This window comes from Garra rufa, chromosome 10, assembly GCF_049309525.1.
Source record: "Garra rufa chromosome 10, GarRuf1.0, whole genome shotgun sequence".
Lineage (NCBI taxonomy): Eukaryota > Metazoa > Chordata > Actinopteri > Cypriniformes > Cyprinidae > Garra > Garra rufa.
Window position 1 is genome coordinate 15,283,293 of NC_133370.1, and position 24,142 is coordinate 15,307,434.

At 36.5% G+C, this 24,142-nt stretch overlaps 1 protein-coding gene across 1 annotated transcript in view; it reads right to left on the reverse strand.

The window, feature by feature from the left end:
• Nucleotides 1–246: 246 nt before the first annotated feature.
• LOC141343778 (myosin IXb) overlaps nucleotides 247–24,142 on the reverse strand; it is a 35,017-nt gene continuing 11,121 nt past the window's right edge. Inside the window, exons 7-41 of the mRNA XM_073848420.1 lie at nucleotides 23,980–24,069; nucleotides 23,659–23,775; nucleotides 21,571–21,705; nucleotides 21,362–21,483; nucleotides 20,556–20,697; nucleotides 20,239–20,434; nucleotides 20,076–20,151; nucleotides 18,712–18,804; nucleotides 18,409–18,516; nucleotides 18,186–18,225; nucleotides 16,970–17,092; nucleotides 16,670–16,750; nucleotides 16,461–16,571; nucleotides 15,282–15,398; nucleotides 14,532–14,681; nucleotides 13,283–13,407; nucleotides 12,729–13,205; nucleotides 12,430–12,517; nucleotides 11,628–11,804; nucleotides 10,035–10,123; nucleotides 9,775–9,866; nucleotides 9,101–9,279; nucleotides 8,852–8,959; nucleotides 8,576–8,746; nucleotides 7,328–7,369; nucleotides 7,119–7,230; nucleotides 6,971–7,044; nucleotides 6,607–6,796; nucleotides 5,614–5,742; nucleotides 5,423–5,528; nucleotides 5,205–5,336; nucleotides 4,204–4,327; nucleotides 2,928–3,034; nucleotides 2,652–2,779; nucleotides 247–2,441 (exon numbers count right to left, since the gene is read on the reverse strand). Of these exons, the coding sequence (XP_073704521.1) occupies nucleotides 2,179–2,441; nucleotides 2,652–2,779; nucleotides 2,928–3,034; nucleotides 4,204–4,327; nucleotides 5,205–5,336; nucleotides 5,423–5,528; nucleotides 5,614–5,742; nucleotides 6,607–6,796; nucleotides 6,971–7,044; nucleotides 7,119–7,230; nucleotides 7,328–7,369; nucleotides 8,576–8,746; nucleotides 8,852–8,959; nucleotides 9,101–9,279; nucleotides 9,775–9,866; nucleotides 10,035–10,123; nucleotides 11,628–11,804; nucleotides 12,430–12,517; nucleotides 12,729–13,205; nucleotides 13,283–13,407; nucleotides 14,532–14,681; nucleotides 15,282–15,398; nucleotides 16,461–16,571; nucleotides 16,670–16,750; nucleotides 16,970–17,092; nucleotides 18,186–18,225; nucleotides 18,409–18,516; nucleotides 18,712–18,804; nucleotides 20,076–20,151; nucleotides 20,239–20,434; nucleotides 20,556–20,697; nucleotides 21,362–21,483; nucleotides 21,571–21,705; nucleotides 23,659–23,775; nucleotides 23,980–24,069 (4,614 nt within the window). The 3' untranslated portion in view covers nucleotides 247–2,178. The remainder of the gene's footprint in view (nucleotides 2,442–2,651; nucleotides 2,780–2,927; nucleotides 3,035–4,203; nucleotides 4,328–5,204; nucleotides 5,337–5,422; nucleotides 5,529–5,613; nucleotides 5,743–6,606; nucleotides 6,797–6,970; nucleotides 7,045–7,118; nucleotides 7,231–7,327; nucleotides 7,370–8,575; nucleotides 8,747–8,851; nucleotides 8,960–9,100; nucleotides 9,280–9,774; nucleotides 9,867–10,034; nucleotides 10,124–11,627; nucleotides 11,805–12,429; nucleotides 12,518–12,728; nucleotides 13,206–13,282; nucleotides 13,408–14,531; nucleotides 14,682–15,281; nucleotides 15,399–16,460; nucleotides 16,572–16,669; nucleotides 16,751–16,969; nucleotides 17,093–18,185; nucleotides 18,226–18,408; nucleotides 18,517–18,711; nucleotides 18,805–20,075; nucleotides 20,152–20,238; nucleotides 20,435–20,555; nucleotides 20,698–21,361; nucleotides 21,484–21,570; nucleotides 21,706–23,658; nucleotides 23,776–23,979; nucleotides 24,070–24,142) is intronic.

The following is a 24,142-nucleotide window of genomic DNA, read 5'->3' on the forward strand; positions in this document are numbered from 1 at the left end:
CTCGCGATTTGATTGGCTGAGTATATCATCCGTGCGAGTGAACCCAAAGTGCTTATTATAATAATAGGATACACAAAACAATGAGGAATCCCTCTGTCTTGTAAACTGCTGACTGTCGTGCTGGATTTATTGTGTTATTCTCCTCACTGACAGACTGTGTGTCTGGCAAAACTGATGTTATTTTATTAAAACTTGTTTCAGAATAATAAATGACAATAACTCACAATTATTTTGTTGGAAGTGGAACTTTATACAGGTCCTAAAAGCCAACAGCAAAATTGAAATCATTTGATTTAAATTTCCATTACATAAAACTATTTACATCAAAATGTGTTTTAATTTATGTAGTTTACAATCTGCACACACCTGTTGTAACCATTTCTACGTACTAGAGTGAAATATAGGCTACAGTTGAGGTCAAAAGTGTTATCTGCAAAATGTTAATTATTTTAGCAAAATAAGAGGGTTAATACAAAATGGATGCTATTTTTGTTTTAGTATTGACCTGAATAAGGCATTTCACATAAAATATGTTTACATATAGTCCACAAGAGAAAACAACAGTTGAATTTATAAAAATGACCCTGTTAAAAAGTGTGCATACTTGATTCTTAATACTGTGTGTTACCTGAATGATCCACAGCCGTTGTTCATTTGTCCCTTGTTTGTTCTGAACAGTTAAACTGTCTGCTGTTTTTCAGAAAAACTGAGACGGTATGATTTTGAGATCCATCTTTTCACACAAAGGACACCTGAGGGACTCATATGCAACTATTACAGAATGTTCAAATGCTCACTGATGCTTCAGAAGAAAACACAATGCATTACATTATGAGCTGGGGGTGTACATTTTTTGTTATTTTGCCTTAATTTCAAATTTAATTTACTAGTACTGCCCCTCAGAAGCTACATTAGACTTACATGTTTCCCAGAAAACAATTATATTTACCCTGATCTTCAAATTCCCCCCCACTCTTAATGCATTGTGTTTCCTTCTGAAGCATCAGTGAGCGTTTGAATCTTCTGTAATAGTAGCATATGAGTCCCTCAGTTGTCAGTTTTCTGAAGATCAGCAGGCAATTTAATCGTCAGGACAAACAAGGGACTCATGAACAACTATCACTAAACTAACAAAAAAACAGCTGTAAATTATTCTAGTAACAATACAGCATTAAGAATCAAGTGTACGGTATGTAAACTTCTGAACTATTACTTTCTTTTGTGGACTATATGTAAACGTGTTTTATGTGAAATGTCTTATTCAGGTCAGTACTAAATCAAAATTAACATGCATTTTGTATGATCCCTCTTATTTTGGTATAATAATTAACATTTTGCAGATTCTGCAAGGTGTATGTCATCTTTTGACCTCAATTGTATTTGTACTATCCTTACACTATAAAACATATGCCTTTGTGGCACTAACAATTTCTCACAGATTTCTCCTTAAAACAAATGTAAATTGACTGCTAAGAAAACATCTTAGAATCTTTTGTGGGTAACCGTGCATTTAAAAAAATAAAAAATCATATCTTGCAACTGCTTCTACAGTGCACTTCACACATGCATGCAAGAACAAGAACAAAATTAACAATATAAAAATATTCACATATGATTCTCATCAGATTTGATTTCATTGAGAAAGGACTGGTTTTCTTATCTATTTACACCACATACAGAAATTTTACAGACAACAATGAATATAATAATTTGTTAATTAAAAGAACATTTCTCTACAGTTTCTTGTTTGCAAGAAGAATAAAGAAATATGGCTTGTCAAACATGATGTGTCTATAAAAATAATAATACAGGCCTAGACCACTCCAATATGGTCTAAAATAGGGTCTTTAGACAAAAAAAAGAAGTGTAATTAAAATATTTTAAACTACCACAGCGTTGCTAAGATTATAAAGATCACTTAAATTATCTTAGCAAAGCATAACACAAAGTAATTATGGCTTTTAAGTTTTAAAAAAAATTACTTTGTTTTACAAATGCATTCTATTAACACAACAGGACAACATGGTTTAAGACAGCATGCATGAACTTAGAATTTGATTTAATCCTCAAAACAAAGTGAGTCTTGATATGGTCAGAAATACCGACTGTTGCTTGACCCATTGCAGGAAAGACATTTGCATAGATTTTAGAATATGTTCTTTCTGCTGCAATTTAACGTCAATCATCCTCATCTATAAAAGGAATGTCAAGCTCTGAAAATCGTCTCTTGCCCTGATTGCCTGCAGAAATTAAGGAGGCGAGGGATTCTGGGACATCTTGGCTTTGGATGACACACATGGACTGGACTCCATCTCGGCGTGAGGTGGAGTGGTTTTGATTCATTTCCTCAGCAGGCTGTTTGCTCCCTGTTTTGGAATCCTGTGTTGGATCCGGAGGTTTAGCAGGTTTCTCTGGTTTGGAGCTGTTTAAGGCAGTGTTTGCTGAAAGACATGTTTTGGATTAGACACTGGGGACTAAATTAACAAAAATTGTGAATTTTATGTAAAAGCAGCAGTGCAAAACATGGTTAGAGAAACAGCAGGTTAAATAACTGAAGCAAACAGCTCACCGCAAGAGCAGCAAATCCAAGCCCTCTTTAACTAGGCGCCCGAGCATAATGTAATTAAAACGTCTTGTACCTTAGTACTGACCTTCCGAGTCCAAACTCACAAAATGGTCCTCTAGTAGACTCTCAGAGCTGACTAGTGATTCTGAATCCATGTTTTCAGCATCAGAGCTGTCCTGGTCAAACTCAGGCAGTCTGAAAGCCAAATCATTCCTGAAACACAGAACAAAACATGTTGTGAACTACAATAGAGATACTAATAATTCTTAATACCAGGCCCTTGACAAAAGTTAGGCTTTACCATAAAATCCAAATCCAATATGCAATAATTAAATGTTTAAATATTAATATCTCAACTCACTTTTCCTTCTTAATGGACTTGATTCTCTCAAGCAGGTTCTTTTCGATTTCAAGCTCAGATCCGTCAATGGAGGAGGTATCTGAATCGAATTTTGGCCGCTCAAATATCTGGAAAATGAGATCAATAAATCATGGAAGATGAGATCCATGAGGTGCACTGTGCAAACTGTTATACCAAAGGGGCTAACTATTAGACTAGAAATGGCGCATATATTTAAGCAATGAGGTGCGTAAGGCTTTGCTACATTATGAATAGTTCATATGAATGGGTGTCTACAGCTCTAACGGTATTCAGAATACCATAGCCTTGAGTGGTTTATTGCTTTTATGAAATGTCTACCACATAGTAAAATCAGAATAATATCTTTCCGCTAGAAGATTCGATCCCTGAAATCTAAACTAAGGTTTAACAGTTAGGGGTGCCGCATGGTGATATACTGTATAAAGGTGAACAGGTGTTTTGTGTTACTATATGTGACCCTGGACCACAAAATCTTAGTCTTAAGTAGCATGGGTATATTTGTAGCAATAGCCAAAAATACATGGTATGAGTCAAAATGATAAATTTTTCTTTTATGCCAAAAATCATTAGGATATTAAGTAAAGATCATGTTCCATGAAGATATTTTGTTAATTTCCTACCATAAATTGATCAAAACTGAATTTTTGATTAAGAGCTTCATTTGGACAACTTCGAGGAGATTTTCTCAAAATTTCCCAGATTTTCAAACAGTTGTATGTCGACTAAATATTGTCATATCCTAACAAACCATACATCAATGGAAGATTTATTTACTAAGCTTTAAGTAGTCTCTTATATTTACCAAGGCTGAATTTGTTTGATCAAAAATACAGTTTAAAGAAAATACAATTTAAACAACTGTTTTCTATTTGAATATATTTTAAAACGTAATTTATTCTTGTGATACAAAGGCAGAATTTTTGGTAGCCATTACTCCAGTCTACAGTGTCACATAATCCTTCAGAAATCATTCTAACAGGCTGATTGGATGCTTAGGAGACCTTTCTCATTACTATCAATGTTGAAAACAATATGCTGCTGAAATTTGAGAGATTTATAGTATTCTTTGATGAATATAAAAAGATCACCATTTATTTGAAAAAATCTTTTGTAACCTTATAAATGTCTTTACTGTCATTGTTAATCAATTTAATGCCTACTTGCTGGTTAATAGCACTCATTTCTTACAAAATACTATTTCTTAAAATAATAAAAACGGTAGTGTTTTTTGCATAGTACGTGAAGATATTCCTACCGTGTTCCGCCTTCTGAGCTTGAGCTGGTTAATGGCCTTAGCTTCTGCGCTTTCCAACTCCTGAATTTCTCCCATTTTCTGATTATAGCGCCTTGTTTGCTCATTAATCAGAATCTCCACACAACTGCACATAAATGTTAACCATAAGTTTCATATGTAAGTCAATGTAGTCAAGTTAGTTTGCAAAAAGTTGGCTTCTAAAGCTTCAAAGGGCTCTACACAATCCCAGTTGAGGAATAAGGGTCTTATCTAACAAAACAATCTTTTTCCTAAAAAAAAAATGGTATATACTTTTTAATTACAAATGCTTGTCTTGCACTAGTTTTTTTTTTCATGTTGGAACATTAACACGCAGTGTGTGTACTTTGTTTCAAAAAGGTACAGGAGGGCAACTCCCTCATTTTCTACTCCAACTTCAAAATCGTTGTGTGACTTTCTTTGTAATTTCACTTTGTAAACACTAGGTCGGTACTTCCACCTAGCATGATTATGTAATGTGTGAGGTTGAGCTAGTGCAAGACAAGCATTTGTGGTTAAAAAGCATGTACAATTTCTTTTTTTTTTTTTTTTTTCAAAATTACAGATAGTAACTAGTATCTAGTTTCGCTAGATAAGACCCTTATTCCTCAGTTGGGATCATGTAGAGCCCTTTTAAGCAGCACTGAAACTGCAATTTAGACCTTCAACATTTTGGGAACCACTGAAGTCCACTATATGGAGAAAAATCCTGAATGTTTTCCTCAAAAAACTTTTCTACGACTGAAGAAAAAAAGGCGTGAATATCTTGGATTACATGGGGGTGAGTGAATTACCAGGATTTTTTTTCTGAAAGTGAACTATTCCTTTAACAATTAAATGTTAATAAATGATTTAACTGCTTAACACCATTTATGTATTTTTATTGTGCCTTCTCCTATTTACTATCAATCACCATCACCAAGTCAAACCAGATACACAATCTAATCATAAAAAAAACACAAATAAATCAAAATGATTCTCACAGAGTGGTCTTGTTTATGTCTCTCATACTGAGAAGAGGGTCAGAAGAATCTGGACAGCGTAGAATGCAGGGTGCGAACACGATAGCCAGAGCGTTAGCTGACATTCGATTGTGAGCTTCCTCTTTTACCACTCTAAATGTAAAAAGAAATTAGGCAAGTGGTTAGGCAATGCACAGGATGTCTAATATTCACCTCAGTCATATGCAACAGTTTCTTACTTCACAAGATGAAAAATAAGCCTTTCAAGAGTAGAAAAGTTTGAGGGGGGTAATTCATCCAACTTTCGGTAGATAGCACGCAACTGCTCAGATGCTTCTGGCAGATCTGGAGAGGAGAAAAAATGTGTGATTCTTTCTAACATGTGTGGCATGTGTTTCACACCAAAAATTGCATGTGGTCAAAAACCTACCTGCAGCATACAGGAAGTCATTGTAGAGGCTGTATGTCATAAGTGGGTCGGGTAGCTCCCGTAACCACTGTTTGACCAGACCGGTGATTGTGTGGATGGGGTAATTGTCAAGACTGACAGCCTGCGGATCTGGAGGGAAAAACATTTTTTATTGCAAAAAAGCCAAGCAGCTATTTTAAAGTAAATTAGGTTTTGGTAAACATTAAGCACATAACAAAGCTTGTAAACCTTAAAGAAACAGTTCACTCAAAAATGATTGTCTGCTGAAAATTTGTAGAAATTTAGCATTTCATCTCTTGCTCCTCAAATCATCTGCAGTGAACGGGTGCTGTCAGAATGAGTGCCCAAACATCACAATAATCCACACAATGAATGAATCAATGAATGTCTTGTGAAAAGCTGCGTGTTTGTAAGTAAAAAAACTATCATTAAGGAATTGCTTTCTGAGCATAACCCATAATAATGCTTCCTCCAGTGGAAAAAGTCCATTCCATATTGTCCTCTTACATCGAAACAGAACTGTTTTGTACCATATTTCGTGTGAAAACACTGCTTGATCTGTGCATATTTCTCTCCTGATTCAGACAAGATGACCTTTTCACTGAACTACGCAATATTTTGGATAGGTAACTTACTATATATTTCAGCCAGAAGCACCGGTGTGAAGTTGAATAATGATAGATATGTTTCTTACAAACATGCAGCTTGCAACTGGATTATTATGATGTTTTTATCAGCTGTTTGGACTCTCATTCTGACGGCACCAATTCACTGCAGAGGATCCATTAGTGAACAAGTGATGTAATAATACATTTCTCAAAATCCGTCCCAACTGAGAAACAAACTCATCTACATCTTGGATGGCCTGAATCAATTTGCAGTAAATTTTCATGTTTGAGTGAACTGTTCCTTTAAAAAACATTTTTGCTTGGAGCAAGCACCCTCTGATTTCTGATAATGAGGTGTTAAAGAGCAGTCAAATCACAGTATCACCTTTCTCTAGTATGTTGTGAAGCTCTTTGGCTCGGCAGGCTGAGCCAGATTTGCGGTAGATGCCTTCTGTGTACAGTCCGTTCATTTCAACATGTACCAACATCATCTCCATGACAAAGGGTACAGAGTTAGCTGTGCGAACTAGGGCACAGACAGGTACACCAAAGTGGAGGGTCTGCTCACCGTCTTTCTAAATAATGGAAACAAACAAATAAACTGTGACTATATGAGCCAACACATCTATTATTACAAATACAAATTAAACTTCTGTTACTATCTACACCATCAAGTAGATAATGGCAAAATTTTCACTGCGTGTACTTTACTATACTATGTAAAGTAATATGATAGCAGCAGTGCTTACCTTCTTGTGACAGTGACCTGTGCAATTTACGGTTATCTTGCTCAGACACTTCTTATGACAGACCATTTTACAAGCTGAAACAGAAAACAGAGCATAAAGTACCACGGAATCCTTGTCAATTTTCATTGTGTGGTTGGTGGATACTTACAGCTGCACATATAAGCCTTTTCCATTCCCCATATGAATGAGTTGCACTGGTCACATGATTGCATAATGGTCACCTGGTATGTGCTAAATAAGTGACCCAGTGGGCTGTCAGGCTTGCAGACAAAACAAATTGTTAAGAAGAGGTGCTATAAATATTCACATCATATATTATAAATATAAATGTGTTTCTGTGTCACAAAAATAACTTACACATTTATCTCTTTTAGATTTTCTTCTATTCCTCTCCTTAGCCTGAAAATAAGACAGAGGGGCACATAAAATAAATTTAAGGATTGCATGCTGGCTCCATAATTTCTTACACTACTACCTAAAACTAATGGTTAGATTAAAGCATTAGTTCATTCCAGAATTAAAATTTCCTTACAATTTACTAATCCCATGTCATCCAAGATGTTCATGTCTTTTCGTTCGTCAGTCAAAAATAAATTACGTTTTTTGAGGAAAACATTCCAGGATTTGTTCATATAGTGGACTTCAATGGGAATTGTCAGGTTAAATGTCCAAATTGCAGTTTCAAAGCAGCTTCAAAGGGCTCTACACAATCCCAGCCGAGGAATAAAGAACTTATCTTGTGAAACTATTGGCCACCACATATAAAAATAAAATAAAAGTAGTCACATTGAAAAGGTCATGTGTGACATAGAGGGAAGTACCAACCCAGTGTTTACAAAGCGAACATGCAAAGAAAGTCAAACGCCCTTTACAAAAAAAGGTAAAACGATGTTGGACGATTTTGAAGTTGGGGGAGAAAATGAGATGGAGTTTTTCTACCCTTTTGAACCAAAGTACACAGATGAAAAACTATCTGCGTGCGACCTTTCCAATGAAACTGCACAATGTAATTGTGGTTAAAAAGTATATAAAAATGACTATGTCATAAAAATGTCACTAGACAAGACCCTTATTCTGGGATCGTGTAGAGGCCTGTGAAGCTGCACTGAAACTGCAAGTTTGACCTTAAACCCTTTGGCCACCACTGAAGTCCACTATATGGAGAAAAATCCTGGAATGTTTTTTTCGACTGAAGAAAGAAAGACGTGAACATCTTGGATGACATGAGGGTGAGTAAATTATAAAGAAATTTTAATTTAGGAGTGAACTATTCCATTAAGTTGTTTAAAAAAACTTTTATTTAGCATTAAAATTGATCAAAAGGTATAACAAATCCATTAATAATGTTACAAAAGATTTCTATTTAAAATAGCTGTTGTGTCTTGGTTTCCACATAAATATGAAGCAGCACAACCTTGGTAAGTATAAGAAACACCTTTCAAAAATATTATACATTTACAAAATTAGATTAAATTGAGAATTGTATTTCTGTGGAAATCTAAAGTCTTATATGAAATTCTGCAGGCACACATTCTGGTGATAACTCAAAAATATATTTCAGAGTAACAAAGCTTCTGTGGAAATCTTTACAGCTTGTTAAGTTACCTTACAAGGCTCCGTCTCCAGTCGTTTGAGCTCCCCCCTGATAAATCCATCTAGAACTGACTGAAAAAGATTTACCACCAATGGCACCTCAGAAGCTTTTTTCAGCCCTGCGAGATTGCATACCCTTGTCTGGTAACCTGACATCAGAGCCTTATAGCCGATATTGGGATTCTTTTGGGCACAGGAAACAGATCATTACAAACACTTGCCAAATGTTTACTGCACTTATGAAACTGTGATAAGGATAAGGTTATAGATGAGTGCAGATAAACTTACTGATATGGAGTACATGCTTTTGATGGTGTCTCTGAACTGCGTGGTGGCTGAAAAGAAGATTTTCTCCGTATCGGAGAGTTCCTTTGTGCGGGTGCTTAGATCGTTCATCTGGATTCAACACCACACCAAGAGATTAAGTACTTGAAAGTACAAACTAATGACTATCAACAAACTATCAGGATCACGGCTATCAGGACTATCAAAATGCCTTTCAAAAAGCCTACAAAGTATATAAACATCAACACAAACCTGATTTCCCAAGAACTCATCCAAATGGCGAAGTTCATTAATGTCAGTGATGTCTCTGTCCAGGGAAGCATTCCACTTCTCCTGGACACGAGTAGCACGGCTGATTGTAATGGTGGGGTTGCGACGGGGTCCAGGAAAAGTGGCTGAGTTCTTGGTTCGTGAAGAATGGGAGCCACTGGCTTTTGGTCCAAAGAGACAGACATAAATGAGAGAAATAGAGGTAAGTCATTTACTCACAATTGCTCTACTAAATTTTCAACATATTGATGTTTATATACAGTGGGGAAAACAATTATTTGATCCCCTGCTGATCAGTATACAATGGTAGGGTTATTTTAACAGTGAGAGATAGAATAACAATTTAAAAAATCCAGAAAAACGCATTTTAAAAAAGTTAGAAATTGATTTGCATTTTAATGAGTGAAAAGTATTTGATCCCCTATCAATCAGCAAGATTTCTGGCTCCCAGGTGTCGTTTATACAGGTAACAAACTGAGATTAGGAGCACTCTCTTAAAGATCATTTCTTTGTCTGTGGGCAAACGTACAAAATCATCAGATCAAATAATTATTTTCCCCACTGTATTCTTTCAAACATCAAAATAATATGAATAAATAAATTATGAATTGTAAAATTTCTGAATTAATGAAGTAAGTCTGGGAAAATAATTCAACCTAGCTCCTCTTTTTCTGCCAAAGTCTTCGCCATAGTTATATTCCCATCCTGGGGTGTCAGACGCTTCTTGAAATATTTTAGGAATCCCCGCCTACAGAAAAAAATCAATTGAAATGCAAGCAACACACATATCTATTATGAAATATTAAAAACTGAAAAAACAACAACAACAAAAATCACATTAGCTGTGGTATTTCAAGAAACATCTACAACAGCAAGATTCAGCAAGGTACCATGCTGATAAAAAAGGACTGATCACCTTTCTGGTGTACTGGACGGTGCAATTACTTCTTCACTTGTCCTCCTTGTGAAACTCACGCACCCATCAGTATCTGTAGGTGACTGGATCTGAAAAACCAAAGCATGTTGAAAGACTGAGATGATTATTCTGTAATTGCAGAAAAAAGAAGTGGTTCACTCATCCAAATCCTGAATGCCTGACAATCACTCCAATCAAAACTACACATAACACTGATGACAATTTTTGAAGTGTACGTCACTTTGTTACCCATAGTCCCGCCATGCATTCAGATTAGCAAACCAGCCACAGACAGCTCAGGAAAAAGCAAGACAACATTCAAGCGGATGCAAAACAACAGTTTAGCTGACAACCATTTAGCGAAGAATGCTTTCTAACCATAATGTTCACTGATAACGCAGATTGATTGGGTTTATTTCCTCCAATTAGTGCCACCACCAACCTCCCAAAATGCATCCCAAGATCCATGTTGACCTTTTTTGCTATGGGTTACAGAATGTTAGCAGCATTTCATAATGCTGTACAAAATGTGTCTTATTAAACCTGCACAATGCCTGACAATTATTAGTAAATGAATGAAAATTACTGTTAAATTAGTTGGCAAAACTCTTCAGAGCTGCAGTATGCACCATTGTGAGATCATTCTCTGTGGTAAATAAGTAAATGAATAGGAAACTAAAACCTCACAAAGCAGATACTGGAGCTGTTAAAGCTTGGAGTCCATTTTGAGGAAGTGAGTGTTATAAAAAAGTTAATAAAAATTAATATGAAATAGAATATGTTTATGATTAAAATATTCTAGTATATAATATTATTTCAATATTTATACAAGATGATTAAATCACTTCTATAATGATACCTGCAGCCATAGAGACATCAAAAGTTTTAAATATATACAGTTGAGGTCAAAAGTTTACATACACCTTGCAGAATCTGCAAAATGCTAATTATTAGAGGGATCATACAATTTAGGATGATCATTTATTGGAAGATCAGGGTAAATTTAACTTAAAAAAAATAATCAAAGAATCTTTGGGACCTGAAGGATTTTTCTGAAGAACAGTGGGCAGTTAAAGTGTCAGGACAAGGGGCTAATGAACAACTATCACCTAACAATAAAACCATAGATGTGGATCATTCATGTATTCACCTACACCTATTCAGGTCAGTACTAAATTAAAATTACCATGCATTTTGTATGATCCCTCTTATTTTGGTAAAATAATTAACATTTTGCAGATTCTACAAGGTGTATGTAAACTTTTGACCTCAACTGTACAATCAAACATTTAAAACATCTGCAACTCAACAACCACAACATTATCCTTCTTACAACTATTTACTATATTCACTCATTAGCAAACCTAGCTGCAGTCTCAGCGTGTCTACACTGTCAAACGAAACAAAAAAGGTCAGAAACCAGCTTCCCATTCAGAAACATCCGAGAACAGGATCAGCTTGGTTTCAAAAGAAAAGTCTTTGAAACGTTCTACATTGAGCTAATGCTGATTCTCATGGTATGTTAGCTGTTGCGTGCAAAAGCAAGAACCCAACAGCTTTAATATTCCCTTTGTAACTGGGTCAGTATTTTACCACAGTCTCCAGTACAATGCGGATACCGGACTGGTTGGGAGTGGAGGGGCTTATGGGAGGAAGGGGAAAACTCCAGTACTCCATATCGCTTAGATCCAAATTATCCCACTTCAGCGGGCTGCGGGGACGTGCAAGGCGGCGCTTGTGTCTGAAGCGCTTACGGTTGTGAACCATAACCTATGATACGTGAACCGGTTTAGATGAAGAAAAAAAAACACGAAACCTGTTCTTGCTGATACAGTTATCCATAAACACTGGAAAATAATCAGTAGAGCATCTTTGAAATTCTCTCAACATACACTACCATTCATAGGTTTGCGGTTGGTAAGATTTTTTAAATGTTTTCTATTTTAATATATTTTATGTAATTAATGCCTGTGATGGCAACACTGAATTTTCAGCAGCGATTAGTCAAGTCTTTAGTGTCACATGATTCTTCAGAAATCATTCTTAAATGCCGATTTAAAGAAACATTTAATATTATTTCATACTACAAGAAAACTGTTGCGCTGGTTAATATTTGTCAACTTTAAGTATTTTTTCCTTTTCAGGATTATTTGAAGAATAGAAATTTTAAAAGAATAGCATTTAGCTTTTGTAAGAGTACAACTGTCTTTAATGTCTTTCTTGATTGATTTCATGCATCCTTGCTGATAAAAGTATTGATTTTGTTCTTTAAAAAAAAATCTTACTGAACCAAAACTTTTAAAGGGTAGTGTATGTTTTGTACATGACTGTTTTGGGGGATAAACTCACAACATTTTTACTTTAACAGAGGCTATAATTAGTTTTTAAATAGTACCTCATTTCTGGATGATGAGGCCGAGCTGTCCGACTCTGAAGAACTTATTCTGGACACATTATCCAGGGACTGGGAAATGCCACATCTCCTGTCAAGAAATAGTAACAAATAAATAAGGAATAAATGTACTATTAGCCAGTCATTAGTGCTAGAAGATAAATTCAGACAAGGAGAAAAAAAGGAATAATAATAACCAACTGAATATATTACTACTACCAACTATATATTACATTGTTGCTTCAAAGATAAATCATTAGACATAACATAATATTTAAAAACTACCCAAAACAAACTCTCACCGTAAATGTGATTTTCTCTCATTTTGAATTCGTAGTATCTCAGCACTAAGGTTCTCCATATGTGCTGCTTCACTGCTCCTCTCCTTCCATTTCTCAGGCTTCTCCTTCAACCTGGTTGCCCTATTGTGGCGTTGTAGGTGTACAGCATTTTGACTTTCATCAGAAGCACTTTGGCTCATATTCAGTGGAAGCGACACCGGCCGAGGGAGGCCCACAGGAGATGGCTGTCTTTCGTTTTTGCCAATCTTCCCTTTATCATCTTGAACGGACTGGTCCTCACTAATGCTGAATTGCTTTGTGATTCTAGCAGGTTGTATTGTGACCTTAGGTTTGGGCTCGGTGTTCATCTGTGGGCTCAGTTCCTCATTCCTCTTTCGATCAGGTGTGCGGGACTCATCAGGCAGTGGAGGCAATGGCTTTGGCTGACTCGGCTTCTTTTTTTCAGTTTTGTTTACTTGGCCCAGCTCTATCGGAGATCTGAAAGAATGACCAAAATGACTAATACTATCTTATCAACATTTTAAAAAAAGAATTTAAAGAAAACTTGAACTTACATCTGCCCTTTGAGTGTTTCTCGCCGCTTCAGATATTCCTCTCTCTCCTTGGACTTTCGCCATGCAGTCTGGATCACAATAGCTGCTCTGCTTCGGTAGGTCGCACGCAAATAACGCCACGATCGCTGAGGGATGAGAGAGGAAACATATGCTCAGGTACATTACCATTTATTGCAGAGTTTTCCAACCTGGTTGCATATTCCTAATTTGGCAACAATTCATCTATTAATTAACTGGAACGTCTATGTCTAACACAGAATGAGTCTTAAATCCTGTTAGCCTGTTTAAAGTGATAGCTCACCCAAAAATGTAAATTCTGTTATTAATTACTCAACTCATGGTCTTTCAAAACCATAAGACCTTTGTTCATTTTCTGATCACAAATTAAGATATTTTTGATGAAATCCGAGAGCTTTCTGACCCTGCATAGACAGCAAAGCAACTACCCTGTTCAAAGGCCAGAAAGGTAGTAGGAACATTGTTAAAATAGTCCATGAGATCAGTGGTTCAACCTTTTTTTGTGTGAAACTATGATAATGACTGGCATGGAAGAGAAGAAACTGTTGAATGTTATTTTTGTTTTCTTCGCACACAAAAAGTACTCTTGTAGTTTCATAAAATTAAGGTTGAACCACTGATGTCACATGGACTTTTTAAACAATGCCCTTACTACCTTTCTAGGCCTTGAACATGTCAGTTGCATTGCTGTCTATACAGGGTCAGAAAGCTCTTGGATTTCACCAAAACGGGTATGAAACGACATGAGTGAAAAATTTGAATTTCAATTCTGGGTGAACTATCTCTTTAAAATGAAGAGAAAGACAAAATTTTACATTTTAAATATTATTAGTGTTTTTTTTTTTAATGTAATGTATCCCTGTGATACAAAGGTGAATTTGCAGCAGCCGTTTCTCTAGTCTTCGCTATCACACGACACTTCAGAAATCATTATAATATGCAGATTTGGTGCTCAAGAAACATTTCTGATTATTAATTTCAGTGTTAAAAACAGTTGTGCTGTGTCATTGTTTTGTGCAAAACATTATACATTTTTTCAGGATTCTCTAATATAAAAAAAAAAGTTCAAATATAAAATGGAAATCTTTTGTGACATATTTGATCAATTGAATGTGTCCTTGCTACATAAAGTATTATTTTTATAGGTTATATTATGTATTATGCATATTTAAAGGTTAGAATACCATCTGGCTATTACTAGTCAACCCCTGGCCAACCAAACGAATAGTACCTGTATGGTTATAATTCCTTCCCTCTTATGCAGATATTGTTTCCTCATCAAACAGGCACGGAACCATCTCTGCAGGATGATGATGCGCCTCATCACTTCTTTATGAAGGGCTTCTTGAAGTATTTGTCTTTCTGACTCTTTTAAGAACACCTGTGCACATACAGTCAAAACCAAAATTTACAATTTACTAGTGGGTGCAGGACACTATAGTTCATTTATGTAAATGATGATAGCAAAATAACGCAAACTGACATTATACCGCAAATATTTTTATACAGTGGACTACCAATAAAATTTGGGACCAAAAATTATTCAGACACTTTGATCTGACCATGTTTTGCCTAAGTGTTTTGTCTTTAATTGTAAATGCAACCTTTTTACACCACATACTGAACAAAATTAAGCATTGCTTGACCTAAATTGGTATTATCTAATTGTGTACTTATATTTAACAGCTCACTGCTGACAGCTACAGTACTCAACCTAATTCATTTGTGAGACAGTCATTCAGGCATTATCAAGTTGAATTTGTTCTGACACAGTTTTAACTCTGAATTCTTGTCATATTTTATTACCATTTTCCAAACTATAGCGAATAAATGAATAAATAAGTGATAATGGGAAAAAAAGTTAAAGGTGTCTGAATAAATTTTGGTTTGTAGAATGATGGTCAATTATGGAAAGTTAGACGTGAAAGACAAAATACAGACTGCAAGTATTTCTTTAGTGAGGAATGAAAGTGAAATAAACCTTGGTTCGGCCAATCTGAAAATTGGGTAATCCCATTCTGGTCAGCAGGTTGGTGATATCCTGTTGAGGTGTTGATCTTTCCTTTGGCAGCAGCACTCTGAACTGATCCATAAACTCCTGCAGTGACATTGTAAAACAAGACACATCTGTATAAAGCAAATTGTGAAAGGCATTTGCATTTATTGTTCCAAGATGTTTTATTTCACAAAAACTAATATTAAAGGAATAGTTCACTGAAAAGAGTATGTTTCTTCTTCGGAACAGATTTGGAGAAATTTGGACCCTCTACAGTAAACGGGTGCCATTAAAATGAAAGCGTAATATGAGTAAAATGTGTGTCCATGATCCATAATAACATTTCCTCCAATGAAAAGTCTATCCCCTGTTGTCCTCTTACATCAAAATTCTCAGACTTTTTCATTTAGAAGTGCTTTGGACTTCTTTTTGCTTGTAAACAGTGCTTGTCTGACAACTTTTTCACTGAAAAAAGCAATATAATGGATAGAGGACACAAATTTTAGCCTGAAGCAACTATTTAAAAGTTAAAAACGTCTTAAAGATGGACTTGTTTATTTAAAACACACGCTTTTTGCTTTAATTGATAGAACAGAGTCACGTCAATTGGTTGTTTTCATCAGCAGCCTGGGCTCTCATGAGACGGCACCCATTCACTGAAGAAGATCCATTGGTTAGCCGGTGATGTAATGCCAAATTCTTCAAATCTGTTCTGATAGAGAAACAAACTCATCCGCATCTTGGATGGCCTGAGGGTGAGGAATTTCTCAGCAAATTTTCATTGGTGGTTGAACTATTTCTTTAATAATCAATTAAAACAAATTAAGCTCAAATTGACCTGTGAAAAAACTGCAAACATTCGCTGAGAAGTCTTCATATGAAAATTAAACTAAGCACATTATATTAGCAGACGAATAAAGCCTTGAACAGACATAAAAAAAAAATCAATATATGCCTATTACTGGCATACAGTGCACCGCAAACCATTTTGTAAATGATTGTTAATCGCCTCCTTATTTAATAATAATAAATGCCATAGTAGCAAATTTATGTGAGGGGCGAGGGGCATTAACAAATTGGTTATTTAACCAGTCACTTAAAAATTACTTGAATTGACAGACCGAATTAATAATTATTAATTAAAATAAGTCCATGTTACATTACCTCGAAGGTGAATTTGGCTCCATACCCAGACCTCCTTATGCGAACCGTCTGTAGCATGCCTGTGTATCTCAGCTGCTGAAGGACTAGGGCATCATCAAAGTGCATTTCCCTCTGTAAACACGTTCACCAACATATATAAAGGACAATGATCCTTGACCCAGTACACAAAATGGATGAATCGTTAAAATACTAACAGCCCTCCACCTTACCTTATCACCATTTGATCTGATACAGCGGACAAAGAACGGTTCTGCCTTCCTCAGGGTTTCCAACAGCTTGCTTAGAGATGCCTGGACAGTGTAAGACGTGAAAGCATGTGACTCATTGATTCGTCCATCAGCATCCATTAAACCCCTGCAAATCATATCAAAACCTCCCCACAGCTTTGGGGGTCTGAACCTTTTATCTCATTTACAACTACCACAAAAAAGGCTTTCACACAGAGATGGAACAAACCGATCTATGATGAAGAAGCGTATGCTTTCCAAACTAAGATAATGATATTGAACCTGAAACTGAGCGCTGATGCTTGGAGGTTTCTTCTTGGTGTGCAGATGGAGCAGGGACCTGGTTGCCCGATTGTGCTGCGTCAGGCCCATAATGAACTTTAGAGATTGTGAATCTATGAGATTCTGTACAGAAAACACCACAATGACATTTAGTGCAGTTTCTTATATAAAATAATACACATATATTGCACAGTAGATAATATACATATTCTTTTACATTTTCTGAAACTTTGGATTTACCAGAACTGAATTTATTTTTAATTCTAGAGGCCTAGGAAATCAGTTTTATTTTTTCCCAAATTCCATTTCATTTTTTTCCTCAAATTCAATTTTGTTTTAATTCCTCTGTATTCTGTTTTTTAAGACTGTTTTAATAGTTACATAAAAAAATATATTAATCAAAAAGAATGTCTAATTAATTGAAATCATAAAATTTGTTAAAATTCTCTTTTTTGGTAAATAAATTCTGGTAAATATGTCTAAAGAAGTCTCTACTGCTCACCAAGCCTGCATTTATTTTATCCAAAGTACAGCACAAACAGTAATTCTTTAAAAATAATTACTATAATTCTACTTGAATATATTTTAAAATTTAATTTTCTTCTGTGATTTCAAAGCTGAACTTTTAGCATCATTAGGCTACTCCAGTCACATGATCCTTCAGAAATCATTATAATATTAATATAATATTTTTTTATCATTATTATGTTGAAAACAGCTCAGTAGAATTTTTCAAGTTTCTTTGATGAATAGAAAGTTCAAAAGAACCTGAAATAGAAATCTTTTATAACATTATAAATGTTTTTATCATCACTTCTGATCAATTTAAAGCATGCTTGCTAAATAAAAGCATTATATTCTATAATTTATTTCCCAAAAAAAGATCTATTCATCAATGAATCCTGAAAAAAAAAAATGTACTCAACTGTTTTAAATATTGATAATTAAAAAAAAAAAAGATTTCTGAAGGATCATGTGACACATGATGCAGAAAATGTAGCTTGAAAAAAAATGTAGGAATAAATTACATTTGAAAATATATTCAAATAGAAAACAGTTATTTATATGGTAAAAATATATAAGTCTAAAAGTAGTTTACAAGTATCTCACGTACATGGGCACTCTGTTAATACGTGTAAAAATAGCATCCTAGATGGTACCCCATGAAGCTGCTATAGCAACCACCACTACAACAAGTTTTAATGAATGAATTTACCTTTGGAATCAGCTGCTTGTGTCTGTTTGGCCTGCTCCTCCTAGATAGTAGTATGATACAATTACGATTTTGATTGAAAATAAAAATTTTGTAGAGAAAAAAAAACAAAGAACACATAATTCCATTTGATTTTTTCAAATTAAATGACACATAAGCACAAGCGGAAACAGAGAGAAGTGGTGCTGCCACAGACAGATGGTCACAGAAGACGTGGCCCACTCACTGAGTGAAGAGACGAGACTTCCTCACAGAAATTGTGCATAGACGCAACTTTTGAGGAACTTCACCACCAAACTGCTTAAGGGATTGGAGGACTTTGGCATGCAAATCCCTGATTGAACCCAACCCCAAATCACAAAAGATTAGAAAGGAAAAGTCAAACTCCAAACACCCATTATACAGTACATGCATTCAGTAGAAAATGAAATCAGTTAGATTCTTAATTCACAGAAGGAAATCCTCATCATCATCAGATGTAGAAGAACCGATGTCTGGTATAAAGATCCTTGAGTGATGGTGAACTTACTTCTTATTTTCAAAAGATGCAAAAATGTCCTCAAATGCTTCCAATGGACCCTCTTCAGACCGATCAAAAGAGAACTCAATCAAAGACTTTTGGCTGTAAAAATCGAAATGCATTCATAAAAAGTGAAATGGCCATTTATATATTTGCCAAAAATCCACGTTCCATCAAGAAGCCACACATTTACAGCTGGGGTCAAAAGTTTACATACACCTTGCAGAATCTGCAAAATGTTATTATTTTACCAAAAAAAAAAAGAGGGAACATACAAAATGCATGTTATTTTATATTTAGTACTGACCTAAATTAGATATGTGACATAAAAGAAAATAACAACCCCATTCATAAGTTTACATACACTTAATTAAATTCTTAATTCTGTGTGGTTACCTGAATAATCTGCTGAATAAGCTGTTTGTTTTTTGTTGTTTTTAGTGATAGTAGTTTATGAGTCCCTTGTTTGTCCAGTTAAACTGCCCGCTGTTCTTCAGAAAAATCTTTCAGGTCTCACAAATTCTTTGGTTTTTCAGCAATTTTGTGTATTTGAACACTTTCCAACAATGACTGTATGATTTTGAGATCCATATTTTTACACTGAGAACAACTGAGGGACTATTACAGAAGGTTCAAACGCTCACTGATGGTTCAAAAGGAAAAATGATGCATTAAGAGCCGGGGGTAAAAACTTTTTGAAACTGAAGATCAGGGTAAATTTAACCTATTTTGTCTTCTGGGAAACATGCAAGTACCTTCTGTAGCTTCTAAAGGTCTGAATGAAACAGTACATTTCATTCAGTACTGAATGAAAAAAATATATTTAGGCAAAATAAGTATTCTGTTCAAAAGTTTTCACCCCTGGCTCTTAATGCATAATTTTTTTCTTCTGGAGCATCAGTGAGCTTTTGAACCTTCTGTAATAGTTGCATATGAGTCACTCAGTTGTCCTCAGTGTGAAAAGATGGATCTCAAAATCAAACAGTCATTATTGGAAAGGCTTCAAATACACAAAAATGCTGAAAAACTGTGGGACCTGAAGAATTTTTCTGAAGTACAGCGGGCAGTTTAACTGTTCAGGACAAACTAAAGACTCATGAACAACTATCACTAAACAAAAAAAACAATGTGGATCATTCAGGTAACAACAACACAGTATTAAGAATAAAGTGTATGTAAACTTTTGAACAGGGTCATTTTTATAACTTGTGGATTATAAGTAAATGCCTTTTATGTGAAATGTATTATTCAGGTCACATGCATTTTGTACGATCCCTCTTTTTTTTGATAAAATAATTAACATTTTGCAGATTCTGCAAGGTGTATGTAAACTTTTGACCTCAACTGTACAGGAACTAATCCAGTCCATTTACCTCTTTAGCCTCTCTACCACAGTGCTGGGTCTCCTCATTTCCCCAAGAGAGCGTCTTGAGTAGCGCCTGACCTGATCTGATATGGAAACAAACAAGGTAAAATCAATGCTAATCCACTTCTGTAAGCTGGAAGTTAAAAGGTGTTAGATCGCATCGATATTACCTGGATGTTTTTGCGCCCAGCTTCGTCCGGCCTCGTTAAACACAGCCAGTGTGCGTATCGTGGCCCTAAGGATGCCCCACCTAAACACAGCCACTGGATTAGCCCCGATCAGCTGCCGCAGGTAACTGCACTCACTACTACGAAGTAATGCAATAATATCTGGCCTCATGTGGTCTGTGTTCTTCTCTCTGAAATCCTATAGGGCAGGAACATCACAAACGCTATTCAGTATTGTTTTCCCACCATTTGATTCACAACTACATTCCAAATGTTTGCGTAAAGAGAAAAAAAAATAGTTTCAGGGTCTGTTCCTTTACCTTTATCTGGTATTTGACCTTGCCGGCAAAATGCCAGATAACAAAAGCAGGTTCCCGCACTGGGGTTTGCACAAAGAACGGGTTGTCCTGGTGTTGCTGCTTAAACTTCTCTAGTAGAGTGCTATCTGTTGCTTGAGGAAAACTAGGGAGGAAATAACACAGAATATTATTAACTACTGGACTACTAGAAACCCCATAACAAGAGATTGGCTTAAAGGATTAGTTCACTCCTGAATTCAAATTTCCTGATGATTTAATCACCGCCCATGTCATCCAAGATATTCATGTCTTTCTTTCTTCAGTCTAAAAGAAATTAAGGTTTTTGAGGAAAACATTTCAGTTTTTTTTTCATATAGTGGACTTCAATGGTCCACATACCAGTTTTAATGGACCTTCAAAGGGCTCTGAAAATGCATCAAAACTGCAATTTGGACCTTTTGACCCCTATTGAAGTCCACTACACAGAGAAAAATCCTGAAATGTTTTCCTCAAAAACCTTAATTTCTTTTCGACTTGAGAAAGAAAGACATAAACATCTTGGATGGCATCGGGTGAGTAAATTATCAGGAAATTTTAATTCTTTAACAATTCACATTCGGAACTATCCTTCATAAATACACATTAAAAGGAACTAATATTCTATTAGTCATTGTTGCAAAGTAGATTCAAAATGTTTGATTTAAGCACTTAAACACAGTAAAATCTAAGTAACTGCACTCTCCACTAAAGGAAATGACATTTTATGCACCATTATTACAATGCATACATTAGTAATAAAAAGCCATACTTAATGGGTTTGAACTCACTTGCTCTCCTCATCCAGCAGATAAAACAGCCCAGTGGGTTTCTTGCTGAAGAGACTGATGCACCCAATGTTGTCAGGGTAGTCAATATTGTGCCATGTGATTCCTTCTGCCAAGTACTCTTCCTAAAACACAATGCAAGCATGAGATGTCTGCTGCAGAAATTCCAGTCCAACACAATTATAGGAAACGTCAATCAAAGTACAACTCACTTGCTCAAGCGTAAATATGCGCTGATTGCAGTAATGCTGTAGTTGTTCGTTGGCATAATTAATGCAGAACTGTTCGAAGCTGTTCATTTTGAAATCTTCAAATCCAAAAATGTCCAGGACGCCAATGGATAAGCACTACGAGGAAGAGATTATTTTGTAAAATACAGTGGGTATGGAAAGTATTCACACCCCCTTAAATGTTTCACTCTCTGCTATTTTGCAGCCATTTGCTGAAATCATTTAAGTTCTCATTAATGTACACACAGTACCCCATATTGACAGAAAAATACAGAACTGTTGACATTTTTGCAGATTTATTAAAAAAGAAAAACTGAAATATCACATGGTCCTAAGTATTCAGACCCTTTGCTGTGACACTCATATATTTAACTCAGGTGCTGTACATTTCTTCTGATCATCCTTGAGATGGTTCTACACCTTCATTTGAGTCCAGCTGTGTTTGATTAAACTGATTGGACTTGATTAGGAAAGCCACACACCTGTCTATATGAGACCTTGCAGCTCACAGTGCATGTCAGAGCAAAAGAGAATCATGAGGTGATCGTGAGAATCATGAGCCTGAAGAGCTCAGAGACAGAATTGTGGCAAGGCGTCCAATCTGGCCAAGGTTACAAAAAAAATTTCTACTGCACTTAAGGTTCCCAAGAGCACAGTGGCCTCCATAATCCTTAAATGGAAGACGTTTGGGACGGCCAGAACCCTTCCTAGAGCTGGCCGTCCGGCCAAACTGAGCTATCAGGGGGAGAAGAGCCTTGGTGAGAGACGTAAAGAAGAACCCAAAGATCACTGTGGCTGAGCTCCAGAGATGCAGTCGGGAGATGGGAGAAAGTTGTAGAAAGTCAACCATCACTGCAGCCCTCCACCGGTCGGGGCTTTATGGCAGAGTGGCCCGACAGAAGCCTCTCCTCAGTGCAAGACACGTGAAAACCCGCATGGAGTTTGCTTAAAAAAAAAAAAACACCTGAAGGACTCCAAGATGGTGAGAAATAAGACTACAACTAGATAGAACTTTTTGGCCTTAATTCTAAACGGTATGTGTGGAGAAAACCAGGCACTGCTCATCACCTGTCCAATACAGTCCCAACAGTGAAGCATGGTGGTGGCAGCATCATGCTGTGGGGGTGTTTTCAGCTGCAAGGAAGGACAGGACGACTGGTTGCAATCGAGGGAAAGATGAATGCGGCCAAGTACAGGGATATCCTGGACGAAAACCTTCTCCAGAGTGCTCAGGACCTCAGACTGGGCCGAAGGTTTACCTTCCAACAAGACAATGACCCTAAGCACACAGCTAAAAGAACGAAGGAGTGGCTTCACAACAACTCCGTGACTGTCCTTGAATGGCCCAGCCAGAGCCCTGACTTAAACCCAATTGAGCATCTCTGGAGAGACCTAAAAATGGCTGTCCACCAACGTTTACCATCCAACCTGACCGAACTGGAGAGGATCTGCAAGGAGGAATGGCAGAGGATCCCCAAATCCAGGTGTGAAAATCTTGTTACATCTTTCCCAAAAAGACTCATGGTTGTATTAGATCAAAAGGGTGCTTCTACTAAATACTGAGCAAAGGGTCTGAATACTTTGGACCATGTGATATTTCAGTTTTTCTTTTTTAATAAATCTGCAAAAATGTCTATTGCTACAAATATACCCATGCTACTTAAGGGGCCGTTCACATGAAGCGTCTTTTGCGCGCGCAAGTTCGTTATTTCAAATGGAGACGCGCGGCTTGCGCGCGCATTTTGGAAGCGACGCGGTCGCGACGCGCACGCGGTGCGACGCGCTCGTTTTTTCAGGGCGCGTCCGCGCCGCATCGAGATAAAAACATCTCAACTTTTCAGAATGTCGCAAGCGCACCGCAGCTTGGAGCTAGAGCGCAGCTGATGGTTGCTTAGAAACGGCAGACGCTTCCGGAGCGCAAGCGCCTGAGCGCTTTGTTGACAAGGAAGAAAGCGGCGCGCCTAGCGTTTTCCACGCGTTTTTAGGCGCGACATGTGAACGGCCCCTAAGACTGGATTTGTGGTCCAGTGTCATGCATGTTATAAACAAATACATTAAAAGGAGTCATACCGGGACAGACTCTTCAAAATCTCTCTTGTTGAGCAGAGCATGGTTGATCCGCAGGACAATCCAGTCGAACAGGGCACTGTACAAAGACTTGGCCATAGAGTCTCTGGCTGTGATGGCCTGAAGATAAGAGTTTCAGTATGAGGTCAGCAGATTTTTAGAAGACAGACAAATGAAGAGGAAACAGCTGCCTCTTCAAATAGGTGACTTCACACATACAGTATGACAGATATGCATTTAACACATGATTAGTCAATGAATGGATGGCACAGAGTAGGTAAATGTCAATATATGTAGCATCTAACACATAATAGATGAAGTTACCTCATTGAGGCTATAAGGCAGAATGAGCCTGTCATTAGCAGTCATTGCTTTCCTTGTAGTCAGTGCTTCCACAAGCAGCTCCACTTTAACCTGTAATTGAACAGGAATGATATAAAAAGAAGCATTCAAACAGAAAACCTGATTGAACAGACTTATGACTGGA